This window comes from Hemibagrus wyckioides, linkage group LG04 (assembly GCF_019097595.1).
Source record: "Hemibagrus wyckioides isolate EC202008001 linkage group LG04, SWU_Hwy_1.0, whole genome shotgun sequence".
Lineage (NCBI taxonomy): Eukaryota > Metazoa > Chordata > Actinopteri > Siluriformes > Bagridae > Hemibagrus > Hemibagrus wyckioides.
The window spans coordinates 1243699-1266198 of NC_080713.1; the positions used below are offsets into that span (position 1 = coordinate 1243699).

The 22500-nt window shown below is 45.9% G+C and overlaps 2 protein-coding genes across 15 annotated transcripts in view; one reads left to right on the forward strand and one right to left on the reverse strand.

Moving 5' to 3' along the window:
- Positions 1 to 15548, reverse strand: part of c2cd5 (C2 calcium dependent domain containing 5) — a 38321-nt gene extending 22773 nt beyond the window's left edge. For 6 of the 14 annotated variants that reach the window (XM_058387740.1, XM_058387745.1, XM_058387744.1 and 3 more), the window contains exons 1-10: positions 15205 to 15522; positions 14065 to 14246; positions 13230 to 13316; positions 12842 to 13013; positions 12550 to 12645; positions 12314 to 12469; positions 11975 to 12185; positions 8287 to 8441; positions 5009 to 5097; positions 4549 to 4657 (exon numbers count right to left, since the gene is read on the reverse strand). In XM_058387740.1, the coding sequence (XP_058243723.1) occupies positions 4549 to 4657; positions 5009 to 5097; positions 8287 to 8441; positions 11975 to 12185; positions 12314 to 12469; positions 12550 to 12645; positions 12842 to 13013; positions 13230 to 13316; positions 14065 to 14154 (1165 nt within the window). In that variant the 5' untranslated portion in view covers positions 14155 to 14246; positions 15205 to 15522. Of the gene's footprint in view, positions 1 to 4548; positions 4658 to 5008; positions 5098 to 5798; positions 5973 to 8286; positions 8442 to 9637; positions 9812 to 11974; positions 12186 to 12313; positions 12470 to 12549; positions 12646 to 12841; positions 13014 to 13229; positions 13317 to 14064; positions 14247 to 15204 lie in introns of those variants that run through there. The other 8 variants (XM_058387739.1, XM_058387735.1, XM_058387749.1 and 5 more) reach the window with 7 other exon arrangements.
- tnni1c (troponin I, skeletal, slow c) overlaps positions 14244 to 22500 on the forward strand; it is a 13317-nt gene continuing 5060 nt past the window's right edge. The window contains exon 1 of the mRNA XM_058387863.1: positions 14244 to 14304. Within this exon, the coding sequence (XP_058243846.1) occupies positions 14244 to 14304 (61 nt within the window). The remainder of the gene's footprint in view (positions 14305 to 22500) is intronic.

The following is a 22500-nucleotide window of genomic DNA, read 5'->3' on the forward strand; positions in this document are numbered from 1 at the left end:
CCAGGTGTGCTGTGTGTGTGTGTGTGTGTCTCCAGGTGTGCTGTGTGTGTGTGTGTGTGTGTGTGTGTCTCCATGTGTGCTGTGTGTGTGTGTGTGTCTCTCCAGGTGTGCTGTGTGTGTGTCTCCAGGTGTGCTGTGTGTGTGTGTGTCTCCAGGTGTGCTGTGTGTGTGTGTGTGTGTGTCTCCAGGTGTGCTGTGTGTGTGTGTGTCTCCAGGTGTGCTGTGTGTGTGTGTGTGTCTCCAGGTGTGCTGTGTGTGTGTGTCTCCAGGTGTGCTGTGTGTGTGTGTGTGTCTCCAGGTGTGCTGTGTGTGTGTGTGTGTCTCCAGGTGTGCTGTGTGTGTGTGTGTGTCTCCAGGTGTGCTGTGTGTGTGTGTGTGTGTCTCCAGGTGTGCTGTGTGTGTGTGTGTGTGTCTCCATGTGTGCTGTGTGTGTGTCTCTCCAGGTGTGCTGTGTGTGTGTGTGTGTGTCTCCAGGTGTGCTGTGTGTGTGTCTCCAGGTGTGCTGTGTGTGTGTGTGTCTCCAGGTGTGCTGTGTGTGTGTGTGTCTCCAGGTGTGCTGTGTGTGTGTGTCTCCAGGTGTGCTGTGTGTGTGTGTGTCTCCAGGTGTGCTGTGTGTGTGTGTGTGTCTCCAGGTGTGCTGTGTGTGTGTGTGTGTCTCCAGGTGTGCTGTGTGTGTGTGTGTGTGTGTCTCCAGGTGTGCTGTGTGTGTGTGTGTCTCTCTCCAGGTGTGCTGTGTGTGTGTGTGTGTGTGTCTCCAGGTGTGCTGTGTGTGTGTGTGTGTGTGTCTCCAGGTGTGCTGTGTGTGTGTGTGTGTCTCCAGGTGTGCTGTGTGTGTGTGTGTGTCTCCAGGTGTGCTGTGTGTGTGTGTGTGTGTCTCCAGGTGTGCTGTGTGTGTGTGTGTGTGTGTCTCCAGGTGTGCTGTGTGTGTGTGTGTGTGTCTCCAGGTGTGCTGTGTGTGTGTGTGTCTCCAGGTGTGCTGTGTGTGTGTGTGTCTCCAGGTGTGCTGTGTGTGTGTGTGTCTCCAGGTGTGCTGTGTGTGGGTCTCCAGGTGTGCTGTGTGTGTGTGTGTCTCCAGGTGTGCTGTGTGTGTGTGTGTCTCCAGGTGTGCTGTGTGTGTGTGTCTCCAGGTGTGCTGTGTGTGTGTGTGTGTGTGTGTGTCTGTCTCCAGGTGTGCTGTGTGTGTGTGTGTGTGTGTGTCTCCAGGTGTGCTGTGTGTGTGTGTGTGTGTGTGTGTGTCTCCAGGTGTGCTGTGTGTGTGTGTGTGTCTCCAGGTGTGCTGTGTGTGTGTGTGTGTCTCCAGGTGTGCTGTGTGTGTGTGTGTGTGTGTCTCCAGGTGTGCTGTGTGTGTGTGTGTCTCTCTCCAGGTGTGCTGTGTGTGTGTGTGTGTGTGTCTCCAGGTGTGCTGTGTGTGTGTGTGTGTGTGTCTCCAGGTGTGCTGTGTGTGTGTGTGTGTCTCCAGGTGTGCTGTGTGTGTGTGTGTGTCTCCAGGTGTGCTGTGTGTGTGTGTGTGTGTCTCCAGGTGTGCTGTGTGTGTGTGTGTGTGTGTCTCCAGGTGTGCTGTGTGTGTGTGTGTGTGTCTCCAGGTGTGCTGTGTGTGTGTGTGTCTCCAGGTGTGCTGTGTGTGTGTGTGTCTCCAGGTGTGCTGTGTGTGTGTGTGTGTGTCTCCAGGTGTACTGTGTGTGTGTCTCCAGGTGTGCTGTGTGTGTGTCTCCAGGTGTGCTGTGTGTGTGTGTGTGTCTCAAGGTGTGCTGTGTGTGTGTGTGTCTCAAGGTGTGCTGTGTGTGTGTGTGTGTCTCAAGGTGTGCTGTGTGTGTGTGTGTGTGTGTGTCTCCAGGTGTGCTGTGTGTGTGTGTGTGTCTCCAGGTGTGCTGTGTGTGTGTGTGTGTCTCCAGGTGTGCTGTGTGTGTGTGTGTGTCTCCAGGTGTGCTGTGTGTGTGTGTGTCTCCAGGTGTGCTGTGTGTGTGTGTGTCTCCAGGTGTGCTGTGTGTGTGTGTCTCCAGGTGTGCTGTGTGTGTGTGTGTCTCCAGGTGTGCTGTGTGTGTGTGTGTCTCCAGGTGTGCTGTGTGTGTGTGTGTCTCCAGGTGTGCTGTGTGTGTGTGTGTCTCCAGGTGTGCTGTGTGTGTGTGTGTGTGTGTCTCCAGGTGTGCTGTGTGTGTGTGTGTGTGTGTCTCCAGGTGTGCTGTGTGTGTGTGTGTCTCCAGGTGTGCTGTGTGTGTGTGTGTGTCTCCAGGTGTGCTGTGTGTGTGTGTGTTTCCAGGTGTGCTGTGTGTGTGTGTGTGTGTGTCTCCAGGTGTGCTGTGTGTGTCTCCAGGTGTGCTGTGTGTGTGTGTGTGTGTCTCCAGGTGTGCTGTGTGTGTGTGTGTGTGTGTGTGTGTGTCTCCAGGTGTGCTGTGTGTGTGTGTGTCTCCAGGTGTGCTGTGTGTGTGTGTGTCTCCAGGTGTGCTGTGTGTGTGTGTGTCTCCAGGTGTGCTGTGTGTGTGTGTGTCTCCAGGTGTGCTGTGTGTGTGTGTGTCTCCAGGTGTGCTGTGTGTGTGTGTGTCTCCAGGTGTGCTGTGTGTGTGTGTGTCTCCAGGTGTGCTGTGTGTGTGTGTGTCTCCAGGTGTGCTGTGTGTGTGTGTGTCTCCAGGTGTGCTGTGTGTGTGTGTGTGTCTCCAGGTGTGCTGTGTGTGTGTGTGTGTCTCCAGGTGTGCTGTGTGTGTGTGTGTGTGTGTGTGTGTGTGTCTCCAGGTGTGCTGTGTGTGTGTGTGTGTCTCCAGGTGTGCTGTGTGTGTGTGTGTTTCCAGGTGTGCTGTGTGTGTGTGTGTGTGTGTCTCCAGGTGTGCTGTGTGTGTCTCCAGGTGTGCTGTGTGTGTGTGTGTGTGTGTGTGTGTCTCCAGGTGTGCTGTGTGTGTGTGTCTCCAGGTGTGCTGTGTGTGTGTGTGTCTCCAGGTGTGCTGTGTGTGTGTGTGTCTCCAGGTGTGCTGTGTGTGTGTGTGTCTCCAGGTGTGCTGTGTGTGTGTGTGTCTCCAGGTGTGCTGTGTGTGTGTGTGTCTCCAGGTGTGCTGTGTGTGTGTGTGTCTCCAGGTGTGCTGTGTGTGTGTGTGTGTCTCCAGGTGTGCTGTGTGTGTGTGTGTGTCTCCAGGTGTGCTGTGTGTGTGTCTCCAGGTGTGCTGTGTGTGTGTCTCCAGGTGTGCTGTGTGTGTGTCTCCAGGTGTGCTGTGTGTGTGTGTGTCTCCAGGTGTGCTGTGTGTGTGTGTGTGTCTCCAGGTGTGCTGTGTGTGTGTGTGTTTCCAGGTGTGCTGTGTGTGTGTGTGTGTGTGTCTCCAGGTGTGCTGTGTGTGTGTGTGTGTGTGTCTCCAGGTGTGCTGTGTGTGTCTCCAGGTGTGCTGTGTGTGTGTGTGTGTGTCTCCAGGTGTGCTGTGTGTGTGTGTGTGTGTGTGTGTGTCTCCAGGTGTGCTGTGTGTGTGTGTGTGTGTGTGTCTCCAGGTGTGCTGTGTGTGTGTGTGTGTGTGTGTGTGTCTCCAGGTGTGCTGTGTGTGTGTGTGTGTGTGTCTCCAGGTGTGCTGTGTGTGTGTGTGTGTGTGTCTCCAGGTGTGCTGTGTGTGTGTGTGTGTGTGTCTCCAGGTGTGCTGTGTGTGTGTGTGTGTGTGTCTCCAGGTGTGCTGTGTGTGTGTGTGTGTGTGTCTCCAGGTGTGCTGTGTGTGTGTGTGTGTGTGTCTCCAGGTGTGCTGTGTGTGTGTGTGTGTGTGTCTCCAGGTGTGCTGTGTGTGTGTGTGTCTCCAGGTGTGCTGTGTGTGTGTGTGTGTGTGTCTCCAGGTGTGCTGTGTGTGTGTGTGTGTGTGTCTCCAGGTGTGCTGTGTGTGTGTGTGTGTGTCTCCAGGTGTGCTGTGTGTGTGTGTGTGTGTGTGTGTCTCCAGGTGTGCTGTGTGCTGTGTGTGTGTGTCTCCAGGTGTGCTGTGTGTGTGTGTCTCCAGGTGTGCTGTGTGTGTGTGTGTGTGTCTCCAGGTGTGCTGTGTGTGTGTGTGTGTGTGTCTCCAGGTGTGCTGTGTGTGTGTGTGTGTGTGTCTCCAGGTGTGCTGTGTGTGTGTGTGTGTGTCTCCAGGTGTGCTGTGTGTGTGTGTGTGTGTCTCCAGGTGTGCTGTGTGTGTCTCCAGGTGTGCTGTGTGTGTCTCCAGGTGTGCTGTGTGTGTGTGTGTCTCCAGGTGTGCTGTGTGTGTGTGTGTCTCCAGGTGTGCTGTGTGTGTGTGTGTGTCTCCAGGTGTGCTGTGTGTGTGTGTGTGTCTCCAGGTGTGCTGTGTGTGTGTGTGTCTCCAGGTGTGCTGTGTGTGTGTGTGTCTCCAGGTGTGCTGTGTGTGTGTGTGTGTCTCCAGGTGTGCTGTGTGTGTGTGTGTGTCTCCAGGTGTGCTGTGTGTGTGTGTGTGTGTCTCCAGGTGTGCTGTGTGTGTCTCCAGGTGTGGTGTGTGTGTGTGTGGCTCCAGGTGTGCTGTGTGTGTGCTGTGTGTGTGTGTGAGCTGCATGTAAGGAAGTAACTTTATCGTTTGCGAGTTTATGTGGCATGGAGTTTCGTACCAGGGTTGTGGATTCGATCCAGAAGCTTGACTGACCGTGCGCTCACCACTCCTCCCACATGAAGCAGAAAGCCAGGAGGGAAACCGGTCAGTGTAAAGAAGGGGAACTCCTTTAAAAAACACACACACACACACAATTAAAATTACTGTCTAATATCCAAATCTACTTAACAAGAGACAATAAGAATGCTCTCTAGAAAAACTAGGACTCAGAGGTCACATTCTGAAGCCCTGCCCCATTACAGGTAGGTATACAGGTGTCCATATAAATGTTTTACACTGCTTCATGGTGCTGTTACAGTAAAATCATCAGGTTGTGAGGAACAGAGTTACTTTTATCCCCCTGAAGTGTTTTTTTTTTTTTTTTTAATACACTGAATTGAATGATTTGAAGGGGGTGTCCCAAAACTTTTGGAAATATCGTGAATCATAGGCCAGAGTATCAGAACATTCGTTCATACCCTCTGTTCCAAAGCCGATTGGGTCTGTTGCCTCAGAAGTGCTTTAAGAGGCCCCACCTCCTTCCCGGCACTGCCCCCGCTGCCCATACCTGCACAGGAAGCAAAAATATTGGAGACAAGGTGAACTTGGACACTTCTAAAGGTCTTTATGTAGTGGAACATACATGCAGATGAAACGTGAGACATTTATGATACAGTGAGCATCGTATCTCCATACAGCTTTTTTTTTGGCTCATTTCAAAATTCCTTCATAAAACAGACTCAGGGCTTCTAACACCAAGTCCTCTGTGTGGTGAAATGACTAATAGTGGACATCTGGAACATTCCTGTGTCCAGGTATGGACATCTTCTACATTACACTTTAGTCATCAACACCATGGTCTCCTCTCATCCCAGCTCTAAAGAGAGTTTTAAAGAGGAGAGTTGAGAAGAGGATTGAAATGTAAGGCATGTGTGTGCAGTGACCTTGTTTTTTTGAGGTTAGTGCATTCATGCAGATTTGCTCATCAAAATCAGAGCTGTGTTGAATCTGACCTGCTCTACCATCAAGCTCAGAGGATTACAGAAGCACGTGTGAGTGAGCTCTTGTTAATCAAAACAAATGCTTTTAAATGAAACGCCACAACAATCACACTCGAGTCACATCCGCTGACTGATGCTTGCTAACTTCCTTTACTTTGTTACCCCCAAACAGCAACACCATCATTTTCTGTTAAAGGGCTGATTAACGACAGCCATGTTGCATGCGTTCCGAGGAGTCGGTGTCCAGCAGGAAGTGGGTGTGTCCTACCGGAGGCCACCAGTAGCAGGTCCTCACTGAATGATACGCTCTTTCTCAGCATGGCTGTGTCTGATTGGCTCACATGAAGTGGGGGAGGAGTTGTACTCCTCAGAGCTTTGGTAGTGGGAATGGGTGAAGATTTAGACTGAAGGATAGGAGAACTGGGAGACAGACAGATCCTCGCTGAGAGAAACGAAGAAGAGAAGAGAAGAGAAGAGAAGAGAAGAGAAGAGAAGAGAAGAGAAGAGAAGAGAAGAGAAGAGAAGAGAAGAGAAGAGAAGAGAAGAGAAGAGGGTGGAGAAAGGAGGATAAGGAATGAAGAGATCAATGAGAATGATGCAAAAAATGAGGTAGAAATGAATAATGAAATCACAGAGAGGCAAAGAAGGGAGAAAGACAAAGACTGGAGGATGAAGATGACTTAATTGCTCTAATTTTTCTATAATGAAGCTTTGTGACTGAGAAAAGCCACAAAATCTGGGACGTGCTTTAACTGCAAATGTCCAGTAATAATAATAATAATAATAATAATAATAATAAGTAATTAAATAGAATTAAGGGCTGAAATTCGCTCTCCACTCAATAACACACTCGTTTTTGGCAGTCTGTCCCCCTGTTAAATCAAAAGTAATGTTTATCCATATATTTCTTTAATAATTGCAGACTCTCTCTCAAACACACACAAAATAATCAGCATGGATGTGATAGAGTGAAATTAATAAACACAAACTTGATTAAAATAATCAAAACACAAAACAAACTGAAAGTAATGCAGGGGAAGCACGCTACTGCTCACTCTCTGTGAAAAGACTGAACTTGTAGATCTCAATCATCTCTAGTGGTTTGATCTCCAAAACCTGATCTCAAGCATCCTGATCTCCAATAGCTGGTCTCTAATGGCCTGATTTCTGGAGGGCTGAGCTCCAGTAGCTGGTCTCTAGCAGTCTCTTGCCTTTAACAGCAATATCTCTAAAGCTATATCTCTTAGTGCTGAACTGTAGCAGCCTGAGCTGCAATGGGCTGACCACTTGGCCTGATCTCCAGCATGCTGATCTCCAACGGCCTTATCTCCAACATACTGATCTCCAGTTGCCTAATCTCCAACGTGCTGATCTCCAACATGCTGATCTACAGTGGCCTGATCTCCAACATGCTGATCTACAGTGGCATGATCTCCAATGGCCTGATCTCCAATGTGCTGATCTACAGTGGCATGATCTCCAACATACTGATCTACAGTGGCCTGATCTCCAACATGCTGATCTCCAACGGCCTTATCTCCAACATACTGATCTCCAGTTGCCTGATCTCCAACGTGCTGATCTCCAACGTGCTGATCTACAGTGGCATGATCTCCAACATACTGATCTACAGTGGCATGATCTCCAACATACTGATCTACAGTGGCCTGATCTCCAACATGCTGATCTACAGTGGCCTGATCTCCAACATACTGATCTACAGTGGCCTGATCTCCAACATGCTGATCTACAGTGGCATGATCTCCAACATACTGATCTACAGTGGCATGATCTCCAACATACTGATCTACAGTGGCCTGATCTCCAACATGCTGATCTACAGTGGCATGATCTCCAATGGCCTGATCTCCAACGTGCTGATCTACAGTGGCATGATCTCCAACATACTGATCTACAGTGGCATGATCTCCAATGGCCTGATCTCCAACATACTGATCTACAGTGGCCTGATCTCCAATGTGCTGATCTACAGTGGCATGATCTCCAACATACTGATCTACAGTGGCCTGATCTCCAACATGCTGATCTACAGTGGCCTGATCTCCAGTGGCCTGATCTCCAACGTGTCGATCTCCAGTGGCCTGATCTCCAACGTGTCGATCCCCAGTGGCCTGATCTCCAACGTGCTAATCTCCAGTGGCCTGATCTCCAGTGGACTGATCCCCTACGTGCTAATCTCCAGTGGCCTGATCTCCAACGTGCTAATCTCCAGTGGCCTGATCTCCAGTGGACTGATCTCCAACGTGCTAATCTCCAGTGGCCTGATCTCCAGTGGACTGATCCCCTACGTGCTAATCTCCAGTGGCCTGATCTCCAACGTGCTAATCTCCAGTGGCCTGATCTCCAGTGGCCTGATCTCCAACGTGCTAATCTCCAGTGGCCTGATCTCCAACGTGCTAATCTCCAGTGGCCTGATCTCCAGTGGCCTGATCTCCAACGTGCTAATCTCCAGTGGCCTGATCTCCAACGTGCTAATCTCCAGTGGCCTGATCTCCAGTGGACTGATCCCCTACGTGCTGATTTCTAGTGGCCTGATCTCCAATGGGCTGATCTTTGATAGATGACCAAAAGGTCTAATCTCTAGTGGGTTGACTATGATAGCTGATTTCTGATGGACTGTTCCTGACTGTTCAAATAGTCTGATACACTGAACGTTCTGTCGGCTGATCTGATCTGCTGCGGTTCTGTAGAGAGCGTGAAGTAGCGGGCTGATCCCTGGGTACGAGAGGTCTTACCGGTTTTGGGGGTGAGGCTCAGCTCAGTGTCAGAGGAGGAGGACTGGCGACTGTAGGACTTGGAGGGGGAGAAGGAAGAGAAGGTTTGGACTCTCAATGGGGTTGGGGGTCCTGAGCACAACGGGACACCAGGGGCCTCCTCCCCAAAACCCGCCCTGTCAGAGCAAGGAGGAACAAACTCAATCTCACACTACGTCTGCACAGCGTGTGTGTGTGTGTGCGCGCATGTGTGTGTGTGTGTGTGTGTATGTGCGCACGTGTGTGTGTGTGCGCATGTGTGTGCGCGTGTGTGTGCGCGTGTGTGCGTGCGTGCGTGTGTGTATGTGCGCGCATGTGTGTGCGCGTGTGTGTGCGTGCGTGCGCGTGTGTGTGTATGTGCGCGCATGTGTGTGCGTGTGTGTGTGCGCATGTGTGAGGTTCGGAAAAGAGGAATAATGAGGTGCATTTCCACTGCAGGAACCTTTTTTGGAACACTGAGCTTAAATTTTTTGGGCTTGTTTTAGTTCATTAGGTATGTTTCTGTAGCTCAGGATCTGTTGGGGCGGAGCCTGAAAACCCAAATGAAGTTTATTTGAATGATTAACCTTTTCTCATCTGGCACTGCACATTTAAAAGCAATTAACAGAGTGTGTTTAATTTTAAAGCACAATGTTTCTACTTCACATAAACACTCAGAAGGTTCCTCAGAAGGTTCCTCAGAAGGTTCCTTAATGGGAGCAAGAAAAAAAAAAAAACATAGTGAGGAGAGGAAAAGGAGGGTTGAGAGATGGGTGCATCAAGAAAAAGGGATGAACCAGCGATGCACAGAATAAGCCACACATGGCAAACAAACAACTCAACAAAAAATACAACAAACAAATGCAACAATGCAAAAAAAAGGTAATGAGATGAGAAAAAGCATTTGTTTCAGCTAACCGAAGCACAACGCTCAGCTAACCGAAGCACAACGCTCAGCTAACCAGAGCACAACGCTCAGCTAACCGAAGCACAACCCTCAGCTAACCAGAGCACAACGCTCAGCTAACCAGAGCACAACGCTCTATTAACACGGCGTACATTAGCTTCCTGAGAAATCTAACCATCACTGTCATCTAATCATCACCTCTGCTCACAATCAAATCAAATCATGGACACGCTGACCACCTGACTGGCTACACTGTATGACTGAGCTGAATCCAGCCCTCTGATTGGCCATTGGCGTGGTGGGGGTGGGCCATAGTGGCAGAACAGGTTGCTTTGGCAGCTGAAGAAGAAGACGCCTGATGATGTCACAGCCATCTGGTGGGATCCGATGGGAGCGTGGTTGTGGTGGGGTCATGGGATTGAGGGGGGTCACGCAGGGGTCACCTGCCTACACTGCCTGGCTGCGGGACCCTCTGAGCTCCTGTGTCTGTGTTTCATACCGGCGAAGAGCAGCGTCGGCACGGAAACGGAGAAGCCCTGAGAGAGACGGCTGCTCGCACTGTGAACCGGACTGCTGTGAGTGGAGCGACATCCAAGAGCAGAAGGAGCAGCCTGCGGAGAGCTACACACACACACACACACGTTTCATACAGAACAAACACACACACGTTTCATACAGCCCACACACACACAAAACATGCTAGGCACATATGCGTACACACGCAGACACATACTAACAACACAAACAAACAAAATGATGTGTGTAAGCTTATCTGCAGGTAAAAGGCATTTCAATCAAGACATTTTATATAATTTGTTAAGGCTAAAGAAGTGATAAATATTCAAATTGGTTGGATTGTTTCTCTGTTTTGGGAAAAAACTAAATATTAAAGCTTTAAACTGTCTGTGGGCTAAAATCCACCAAGTTTTCAGGAGAAGAGATGTAAAAAATGCTGACAAAAATCCAAAATAAACCTTAGGTTTATCATGCTACCTTAAAAGAGTTTAATAATATGCATACCTCATAATAAATATGCATCAAGATATTTAATAAATACAAAAACTATTAATAATAATTACAATTAAAAATGGCAGACTTTGTGGTGAGTAAATAAAATAAGGACCATGTTTCAGGGAGTATAACCCCTTGTATCATGTATTACTGTGTTCAGAAGTTTGTTATTCCTTTCAGAAGGTGTACAGAGGAGGAGAGAATCATTCAGATTCAGGATTCTCACCAGAAAAGCATAAAAACACATCAGGACTGGGTTTAAACTAGCAAAAATAAATAAATAAACATTTCAGATCAGTTACTGAAAAGGAGGATAGGGAAATTTAAGTCCTCTGTGGTGGAAGGTTGTGACTTTTTAAGGCATTTGAATATACAAAAATCATGCTTCCCCCCGCCCCCTCATTATAGACCTGCAGATTCACCACACACACACACACACACACACACACAACAAACAAATCCCAGCAAGCAGAGACTAAAAAAAGCAAAGCCACATAGAGACCTACAAACAAAACTAAACAAGAGTGAGTGTGCACAAATAAAACAACACTAACACAAAACTGCCATTAACACAAACACACAAACAAATGCTGGAACACAACCATGACAACTCAAACCATGATCTGCAGTGCTTCCTGAAAGTGACCAAATGCAAACATGCAGACGCAGGACAGTGACAGGCAACAGAGACAGAGAGAGGGGGAGAGAGAGACAGAAAGAAAGAAAGAAAGAAAGAAAGAAAGAAAGAAAGAAAGAAAGAAAGAAAGAAAGAAAGAGAGAGAGGGCAGTAAGATAGAGACAGATAGAAAGATAGAGAAATAGCATGCGGGAGAAGAACGAGGTTCAGTGTGTGATGTTTGTGTACTCATTGTGTACTTGTGTAACATACTCATAAAACAAACTCACACACACACACACACACACACACACACACACAAAGCTCCTGCACATCCCTGCTCATCTAATGCACTGATGTTATGAGATTTATATAAAAATATATTAGCATATACACTATATTGCCAAAAGTATTGGGACACCCCTCCAGATCACTGAGTTCACGTGTTGTTTTTCAGGGGTTGGGCTCCGCCCCTTAGTTCCAGTGAAAGGAACTCTTAATGCTTCAGCTTCATACCAAGACATTTTGGACAATTTCATGCTCTTTGTGGGAACAGTTTGGGGATGACCCCTTCCTGTTCCAACATGACTGCACACCAGTGACCAAAGCAAGGTCCATAAAGACATGGATGAGTGAGTTTGGTGTGGAGGAACTTGACTGGCCTGCACAGAGTCCTGACCTCAACCCCATACAACACCTTTGGGATGAATTAGAGTGGAGACTGAGAGCCAGACCTTCTCGTCCAACATCAGTGCCTGACCTCACAAATGTGCTTCTAGAGGAACGGTCAAAAATTCCCATAAACACACTCCTAAACCTTGTGGAAAGCCTTCCCAGAAGAGTTGAAGCTGTTATAGCTGTAAAGGGCGGGGCAACTCCATATTACATTCATGTGCATGTAAAGGCAGACGTCCCAAAACTTTTGGCAATACAGTGTATGATAAAAAAATTGAGTGTAAGGACGAGTGTATAGACGTGTAGTTGTGTGTATAGATGTGTGTATATACGTGTGTGTATAGAAGTGAGTGTAGATGAGTGTGTAAATGTGTGTGTAGAAGTGTGTGTATGAGGTGAGGTGTGAACACAGTGTTATCTGAGAGAGACAGTAGTGCACTGGTGCAGGAGCTCTGTGAGTTTTTTCCCACAACATTACTCACTCTTTGATATCTTTTGATGGAGAGGAGTTGGAGGGGTTTGTGGCCCCTGAGGGAGGATGTGTGCTGCTGATCTTTTCCAGTGTGCAGGCGGTACCGATGGCTCGCACAACCAGACCAGACTCTCCTTCCAGGTCAAAACACTGCAGGTAGCCGACCACTGCGTTCCCGCCCATCTCCAGAACCTTCAGCCCGATTTTCCTCTGTAGCTCACCTGCACAGAGAAACCAAACACACACGCACACACACACACCTCAGACAACTTGCGTTTCCTCAAAACTCTAATGAGGTGTGGTCAGGACACATGACTGCACTCGTGTCCAGCCCCCTGTATGTTTGTACCTGACATTAGGGAGATGAGGCGCTGTCGGGCCTCATTGGACGCACGCGGGGTTCGTATCCGGTCGATCCACTGGTACTCTGGGTCCTCATTCACCACCAGCTCCTCCACAAAGCCGTGGACCATCACAGCGCGGTAGCATCTCGGGATGGACGTAGCTGAGGATAGAAAGTGGTGTTAAAAAGCAAGACGGAGTGAGGAGAGATGACCGGACGAGCGGAATTGTGTAAACACTCACTACAGAAGAACTTGACTCCGCAGGAAGACTGTCTGAAACGGTTCAGGTCGTTAAAGAGGTCCACTTTAACCAGCACATTGATCTCTCCTCTGATACCTAAACACACACACTCACGGTTATGACACAGAAATACCCACACTCAACACACACGCCGTGTTTCAGTCATGTTCTGGACTGATCTGTCTCACTCAGACACTCTCGGACCCTGGTGTGGTCATTTAAACGGACAGAACCACACTGAGGAGGAGCGAGAACATATTCATGCTGCACACGTGAAAGAACCGTGACGCACCATGAATGGTGTCGTAGATGGGAAACCAGCCGGAGATTACGGTGGCCGCTTCACTGCAGAGCAGAGGGTCAATGTCGATGTACACCTTCCCTATGGCATCGTTCGCACTGTACGTGTCATGGTCCAGAACCGTGATCTGTAACGGTTCATCCTGTAGATCCTCATCATCCACCTACACACACACACACACACACAGATGCACAAAGAGATAGACAGAAAGAGAGAGAGACACAGGGAGAGAGACACAGGGAGAGAGACACACACACACAGAGAGAGTGAGAGAGACAGACAGAGAGACAGACAGACACATGCAGGACCCCGCATGTTATTTTAAACATAAACTGCAATTTAATATTTGATTATAAATAAATAAATCCCTTCACCTCACCTCAAACTTAAACCACTCAGAATTCCACTGTGGGTTCAGTGACTTCGGACACACGTCTGTTTTAAAAGTCATGTTTCCGAACTTCACCTGCAGGACATAATGAGGTCAGGGTCACTTAGTGTTTTCATGTCCAAAAATATTCCTAAAGATAAACCGAGACAGAGACTCGTCTACTCCTCATTCACACAAAGAGAGCATGTACGAATATTCAAAATATGCAAATTAGACACGCCTCCGTTCTAAACAGAATCGGCTTATTGGCTGCCATGTGTGAGCATGCGATTTCATCATCACAGTCCATTAACAGCCTCACTTTCCCTCTGTCCAAACACATCGTTACCATGACAACCATCATGCACTGGCTCCAACACTGCTCTCTAACATCGCTAGTCACCTGAATGTATTAATGGTTCTGCATTATAATTTGCAAATGGAATTTATATAATGAGATCAGGTGTAGCCCTGCCCAAGGAACGCCCCAGATCACATGTAGCCCCGCCCCAGGATCAGTCTTTTACTGTATAAAAGTGCCAAATGCACATCTCTAATGGATGTTCATAGTGTTTCTTCTGCTCTGAAATCCATTCTAACATCTTTAATGATGTTATCTCATAAATAAGTTATGTTTTTGTGTTATGAGTAGATAAAACACTTAAAAAAACCTTCCCATTGTGATTTTTTATACCTTCGTGTATAAAAGACATTCAGTTCCTTTATAAATTAAGAAAATAAGTAGTAAAGTCATTTTAACTATATCAAGAAGAGAAATATATTATAGGACAGTTATTTGAGATTTAAAAAACCCATCAAAACCTTATGTTAAGGCAGCTCTCACCTCCACAAAGGCGTCGGTGAGGTCACTGGCACGGTCCATCACGGGCAGGTGGCGGCCTGCCATGATCTTCGCCTTCAGCTTCCCCGGCATGGTGCAGATTCAGACCAGTCCTGAATGAACAGAACACAAACTTCTGCTCATGTGTGTTAGCTCTAACAGGGCTGGAAGAAGATGTGGAGATGCTGGAGACAGGTGAGGGGGAGAAGGAGGAAGAGGAGGAGGAGCACGTGAACACACCAGGTGCTTCTGACAGACTCAGACATTCAAACTGGCGATGATAGGAATTTTGGCTATTTTCAAGTGAGGCTTTAACATCAACAGACAAAGAAGAAGAAAATAATAATAATAATAATAATAATAATAAGAGTCATCTTTCACCTAAAATAGTCGTTCTCGAAGAAAACATTAATAATTTATTACATTCAATAATTCATAGAGTTTGAAAAACTGACAATTGTCGTGTCTGTAGAAAACTATCCGTTCGAATTAATCAATAAATAAATTTGTATTTAATTAATATTGGTTTTTACTCAGGCATATTTTTGGACTGACTCTCTCTCTCTCACACACACACACACACACACACACACACACACACACACACACTTTTATACAGGCATATTTTTGGACAGACTCTCTCAGCTAACCCTAGCTAATATTTTCTGTCAGAAACTGAATTAGCGCCGTTTCTGTAAACAGTTAAAAGAAAAGCTGAACATGAAATAACCATCATTCTAATCGTTTGGTTTGTAGTAGAACACAATAAATCTAAAAACATCTAAACTTATAGGTTTTAACAGTCAGTTACACCGAAGCTTCTTTCACCTGTCATGACTCGCAACATCGCTATGGAAACTGCAATGAAATAACAGGGGCCGCATCCAAAATATTATACAAGTGCACTACATCATATACAAAAATAGTGCGGTATCATTTTAATGCATTACTCAGTACAGGAGTAAGCGGTTTAGAACGTGCACTTAGTGCACTTGATGTACAATTTAAATCCATTTAGGACGACACCGTGTTAGCTAATATAGCAACACGCTAACAAGACCCTTGACACAGTAAGGTTTAGTAAATAACGCCAAATGGATTGTTGATTATTCTGATAAAAAATAAATAAAGTTAATTGCTCACCTGATATCAGTGTTTAATTAAAGTTGTAAAAACACCACAACGTTTTAATCTGACAGTCCATCGGCATGACGCCCCTTTAGCTCCCATAACACGGGTTTTAACGATATCCCTTTCACAGCAAATGATCAGGAAAGAGTGCCTGAATAGAAGATCAGACGATATCCAATCCGTTTACGATCATTTCTTCGCTGTTGCTTGACCAAAGGCGGTGCCAGTAATGTATTAATGAAGCTTGTTGAAGATCAACACAGTGCTGAAGACTTCCACTCAATCACCGACCTGCAGGACGGATCAGTCGCGGGTTGCCACAGCGTACAGGATTCCTCTTCAATTACAACTATGTGTATTTTCGATAGAGGACAGAATTGTACAGACTCTTTTTTCCCTCTAACAGCATGTTTTATTCCTCATACACCACGTCATCTGTTTAGAATCGAATGAAAGTTTGTCTTCTTCATGTTTTACTGTAGTGCTGCACTTTTTAATAAAACATGGCAACCCTAGAATCCTGCAGTTCTTCCGGGTCAGAGACGAAGGTCAGGACATCAGGTCAACTGCAAGTTACACTTTTATTACTTAACTTATTGATCTCACCTGTTTATATTCTTTTCTAAGAAGAATATCTCTAAAGGAAATCTAATATCTAATATCTCTAAGAAAATCTCTAAATTGTTTAGCTAAACAAACGGGAGCATTCCACTCTACATCTTCTTCTTCTTTGGGCTTTTCCCTTCAGGGATCTCCAGCGAATCATCTCTCTCCACCTATCCCTATCTTCTGCATCCTCAACACTTACACCCACTAGCTTCATATCCTCATTTATTACATCCATATTTCTCCTCTTTGGCCTTCCTCTTTGCCTCCTTCCTGGCAGCTCCATGTCCAACATTCTCCTACCAATATCCTCACTCTCCCTCCTCTGGACATGTCCACACCATCTTAACCTGGCCTCTCTAACTTTGTCCCCCAAACGTCCAACATGAGCTGTCCCTCTGATGTACTCGTTCCTAATCCTGTCCAGCCGTGTCTCTCCCAAAGAGAACCTCAACATCTTCAGCTCTGCTACCTCCAGCTCTGACTCCTGTCTCTGCCTCAGTGACACTGTCTCTAAACCATACAGCATGGCCGGTCTCACCACTGTCCTGTATCACCTTCCCCTTGATTCTCGCTGAAATTTTTCTATCACACAGAACTCCTGATACCTTTCTCCACCCATTCCAACCTGCCTGCACTCGCTTCTTTACCTCTTTCCCACACTCTCCATTACTCTGGACTGTTGACCCCAAGAACTTAAACTCCTGTCCCTTCTTCACCTCTTCACCCTGTAATCTTACTGTTCCACTTCCCTCCCTGTCATTCACACACATGTACTCAGTCTTACTACCACTGACTTTCATTCCTCTTCTCTCCAGCGCAAACCTCCACCTCTCCAGGTTTTCCTCCACCTGCTCCCTGCTCTCACTACAGATCACAATGTCATCTGCAAACATCATTGTCCAAGGAGACTCCTGTCTGACCTCCTCTGACAACTGGTCCATCACCATAGCAAACAGGAAGGGGCTCAGAGCCGATCCCTGATGCAGTCCCACCTCCACTCTGAACTCCTCTGTCTGACCTACAGCACACCTCACCACTGTCCTGCTCCTCTCATACATGTCCTGCACCACTCTGACATACTTCTCTGCTACTCCTGACTTCCTCATACAGTACCACAGCTCTTCTCTTGGCACCCTGTCATACGCTTTCTCCAAGTCTACAAACACACAGTGCAGCTCTCTCTGACCATCCCTATACTTCTCCATCAACATTCTCAGAGCAAAAATTGCATCTGTTGTGCTCTTTCTGGGCATGAAGCCATACTGCTGCTCACAAATTTCCACTACCTTCCTTAACCTAGCTTCCACTACTCTTTCCCAGAGCTTCATTGTATGGCTCATCAACTTTATCCCCCTATAGTTGCTGCAACTCTGCACATCACCCTTATTCTTAAAGATCGGCACTAATACACTTCTTCTCCATTCCTCAGGCATCTTCTCACTCTCTAAAACCCTGTTAAACAGACTAGTTAAAAATTCGACTGCTGCCTCTCCTAGACACTTCCAGACCTCCACCGGGATGTCATCAGGACCAACTGCCTTTCCACTTTTCATCCTCTTCAAAGCCTTCCTGACTTCATCCTTTCTAATCTTATCTACTTCCTGTTCCACAGAGTTCACCCCTTCTACTCTTTTTTCCCTCTGATGTTCCTCATTCATCAGCTCTTCAAAGTTCTCCTTCCATCTCCTCTGTACACTCTCCTCACTTGTGAGCACCTTTCCATCTCTATCCTTAATAACTCTAACTTGCTGCACATCCTTCTCATCTCGATCCCTCTGCCTAGCTAACCTGTACAATTCCTTCTCTCCTTCTCTAGTGTATAACCTAGTGTACAACTCATCATACGCCTTCTGCTTGGCCTTAGACCCCTCCCTCTTCACTCTGTGCTGTAACTCCTTGTATTCCTGTCTATTCTCTTCAGTCCTGTCCATGTCCCACTTCTTCTTGTCTAACCTCTTCCTCTGAATACTATCCTGAACTTCCTCATTCCACCACCAAGTCTCCTTATCTTCTTTCCTCCTTCCAGATGACACACCCAGCACCTTTCTTTCTGTCTCCCTGATCACTTCTGCTGTAGTTTCCCAGTCATCTGGCAGCACTACCTGACCACCCAGAGCCTGCCTCAACTTCTGTCTAAATTCCTCACAACATTCCTCCTTTTTCAGCTTCCACCACTTGGTTTTCTTCTCCATCTCTATCTTTGACCTCTGCTTACAGACCATCAAAGTCATCCTACACACCACCATCCTATGCTGTCTGGCTACACTCTCTCCCACTACCACTTTACAGTCACTAATCTCTTTCAGATTGCCTCTTCTACATAGGATGTAGTCTACCTGTGTGCTCCTACCTCCACTCTTGTAAGTCACTCTATGCTCCTCCCTCTTCTGAAAATAAGTGTTAACCACAGCCATGTCCATCCTCCTAGCAAAGTCCACTACCATCTGTCCTTCAAGGTTCCTTTCCTTAACTCCAAACTTGCCCATCACCTCCTCATCACCTGTGTTCCCCTCACCAACATGTCCATTAAAATCTGCTCCTATCACCACTCTCTCCCCCGTGGGAATACTCTCTATCACCTCATCTAATTCACTCCAGAATCTCTCTTTCTCCTCTAACTCACAACCTACCTGTGGGGCATAACCACTAACAACATTCAACATCACCCCTTCATCCTCTAACTTCAGACTCATCACCCTGTCTGACACTCTCATCACCTCCAGAACATTCCTCACAAACTCCTCCTTCAGGACCACACCTACCCCATTTCTCTTACTATCCACCCCATAATAAAACAGCTTGAATCCTGCTCCTATACTACGAGCCTTGCTCCCCTTCCCCCTGGTCTCCTGTACACACAGTATATCCACCTTCCTTCTCTCCATCATATCAGCCAGCTCTCTACCTTTCCCTGTCATAGTACCAACATTCAGAGTTCCTATTCTCAGTCCTACACTCTTACCTTTCCTCTTCTCTCTCTGTCTGCACACTCTCCTCCCTCCTCTACTTCTTCCACCAACAGTAGCCCAATTTCCACCAGCGCCCTGTAGGTCAACGGCGCCGATGGCGGTCGTTGTTAACCCGGGCCTCGACGGATCCAGTATGAAATTCAGAGTACTGACGATTCGCATGATAAAATGTTTTACACCGGATGCCCTTCCTGACGCAACCCTCTCTATTTATCCGGGCTTGGGACCGGCACAGAAGTCACTGGACTGTGACCCCCATGGCTAGATTAGCATTCCACTCTACATAATAATATATATTTATAATTTGTATATTTATCTTTACCTACAATGAGGGAAAAAATGATTTGATCCCCTGCTGATTTTGTACGTTTGTCCACTGACACAGAAATGATCAGTCTGTAATTTTAATGGTAGGTTTATCTGAACAGTGAGAGACAGAATAACAACAAAAAAATCCAGAAAAACACATTTCAGAAAAGTTCTACATTGATTTGCATTTTATTGAGTGAAATAAGTATTTGACCCCTTTACAAAACATGACTTAGTACTTGGTGCCAAAACCTTGTTGACAATCACAGACGTCAGACATTTCTTGTAGTTGGCCACCAGGTTTGCACACATCTCACATCTCAAGGAATTTGGGCCCACTCCTCTTTGCAGATCCTCTCCAAGTCATTAAGGTTTTGTGGCTGACCCTTCAGCTCCCTCCACAGATTTTCTATGGGATTAAGGTCTGGAGACTGGCTAGGCCACTACAGGACCTTAATGTGCTTCTTCTTGAACCACTCTTTTGTTGCCTTGGCTGTGTGTTTTGGGTCATTGTCAGGCTGGAATATCCATCCATGACCCATTTTCAATGCCCTGGCTGAGGGAAGGAGGTTCTCATCCAAGATTTAATGGTACATGGCCCCGACCATCGTCCCTTTGATGCGGTGCAGTTGTCCTGTCACCTGGGGATGGTGTACTTGAGGTCATAGGTAGCATTCCTCCTCCTCTAAACACGGCGAGTTGAGTTGATGCCAAAGAGCTGGATTTTGGTCTCATTTGACCACAACACTTTCACCCAGTTCTCCTCTGAATCATTCAGATGTTCACTGGTAAACTTCAGATGGTCCTGTACATGTGCTTTCTTTAGCAGGGGGACCTTGCGGACGCTACTGGATTTCAGTCTTTCACGGTGTAGTGTGTTACCAATTGTTTTCTTGGTGACTGTGGTCCCAGCTGTCTTGAGATCATTGACAAAATCCTCCAGTGTAATTCTGGGCTGATTCCTCGCCGTTCTCATGATCACTGAAACTCCATGAGGTGAGATCTTGCATGGAGCCCCAGACCGAGGAAGATTGACAGTCATTCTGCCTCTCACTGTTCAAATACACCTACCATTAAAATTACAGACTGATCATTTCTTTGTCAGTGGGCAAATGTACAAAATCAGCGGGGGATCAAATTTTTGTGTCTGAATGATTTCCTCCCTGTTGCACTCACTCCCATTGTTATGAAGTGCTTTGAGAAGGTGGTTCTAAGTTACCTCATAGCATGTCTCCCACCTACACTGGACCCAAATCAGTTTGCCTATCGCCCAAATAGGTCAATAGAGGACGCTATTTCCACTGCTCTTCATCTTGCTCTCTCCCACTTGGACAATAACAATACATACATACATGTTGTTCATTGACTGCTTTTAATACAGTTGTCCCTAGTAAACTGATGACTAGGCTCTGTGACCTGGGTATCTGCACATCCATATGCAGCTGGATTATGGACTTTTTAACAAATCAACCTCTGTAAGGTTGGGTAATCACTTATCCTCAACCCTCATCCTGAACACCGGTGTCCCACAAGGCTGTGTGCTGATCCCACTGCTCTACTTCCTGTTCACCCATGACTGTGTTCTGCAACATAACTCCATCGTCTTCATGAAGTATGCAGATGATACCACAGTTGTTGGCCAAATCAGCAACAATGAATCGGCCTACAGGGAGGAGATCCATAGACTGTCAGCATGGTGTTCCATGAACAACCTCAACGCCACAAAGACCAATCTATCTATATCATGTTGATAATATTGTATATACTGTAGTGATCTCCATAGTACTGCTCCTATTTGTACATAAGTCCTTATCTGTACATATTAGATTATCTACATTACTGTATATAAAGCATTTTATATATATCACACTTCTGGTTAGATGCTAAACTGCCTTTCGTTGCCTTGTACTTGTCCATGTGTAATGACAATAAAGTAAAATCTAATCTAATCTATGTTTGTGTTTATTTATTTATTTTTATATTTTCATTTATTGATTTATTTTAATTAATTAATTAATCAATTAATTAATGTATATATGTATTATATCCTTATTATGTATTATATCCTTATTATGTATTATATCCTTATTATATATATATATATATATATATATTAATCAATCAATTACTATTACAATTAATTACTTATCAATCAATTAATCAATCAATTAATTACTTAATTATATAGATATTTTTTATATTATATTTTATATATATATATTTTTATAAATATAGTGGTTCAGTAAATCAGTATTTCAGGGAGTTTTTATTCTTCACTGCGGTCATCTGATTGGTGTTTGTTAGAGACGTCCAGGGTTTGGACTTCTGTGGCTAAAAAGTTCAAGCAGAATAGAAATAAAATAAATAAATCAGTAATAAAGTGTGTATAAAGTGTGTGTATAAAGTGTGTGTATAGAGTGTGTGTATATGTGTGTGTATGAAGTGTGTATAAAGTGTGTATAATAGTGTGTATAGTTGTGTATGTGTGTGGTCAGTGTGTGTGGTCAGTAATCTCTGTGGATGAAGTTTTACGCTTAAACATCTCACAGGATCTCAGATATAAAGTGTGAGACTTAACCACTAAACCCCCTGAAAATCAGCCTCACATCGTCAATCCTCTAATAATATTCTATTATTACACTGTTGGATGACCTCAGCTACACACACACACACACACACACACACTGTGATTGTGTTTTACAGTCTCCAGTGTCCTTTGGTGGAAATGTGCTAATATTGGCACATACACTCAGAGATATTCTCATCCCTGTGTGTGTGTGTGTGTGTGTGTGTGTGTGTGTGTGTGTGTGTGTGTGTGTGTGTGGGTGATGGACGGTCACAGTGGTGCATAGTCTGGGAAACACACATGCCTCGGCTCTGACGGTGGAAAGGTTGCTGAATAAATAGTCTGTATACAGGTTTACTGTAGAGCCAGAGACAAGGAGGTGTTTCCTCTCTCACACTCTCTCTCTCTCACATACACACCTCTAAAAACTAAAGTCTCTCTTTATTCTCTCTCTCTCTATCAGCTATAATCACTCGTCCCCTCAGCAGTCTCTCTTTATTCTCTCTCTATCAGCTATAATCACTCGTCCCCTCAGCAGTCTCTCTTTATTCTCTCTCTATCAGCTATAATCACTCGTCCCCTCAGCAGTCTCTCTTTATTCTCTCTCTATCAGCTATAATCACTCGTCCCCTCAGCAGTCTCTCTTTATTCTCTCTCTATCAGCTATAAACACTCATCCCCTCAGCAGTCTCTCTTTATTCTCTCTCTCTATCAGCTGTAATCACTCGTCCCCTCAGCAGTCTCTCTTTATTCTCTCTCTATCAGCTATAATCACTCGTCCCCTCAGCAGTCTCTCTTTATTCTCCCTCTCTATCAGCTGTAATCACTCGTCCCCTCAGCAGTCTCTCTTTATTC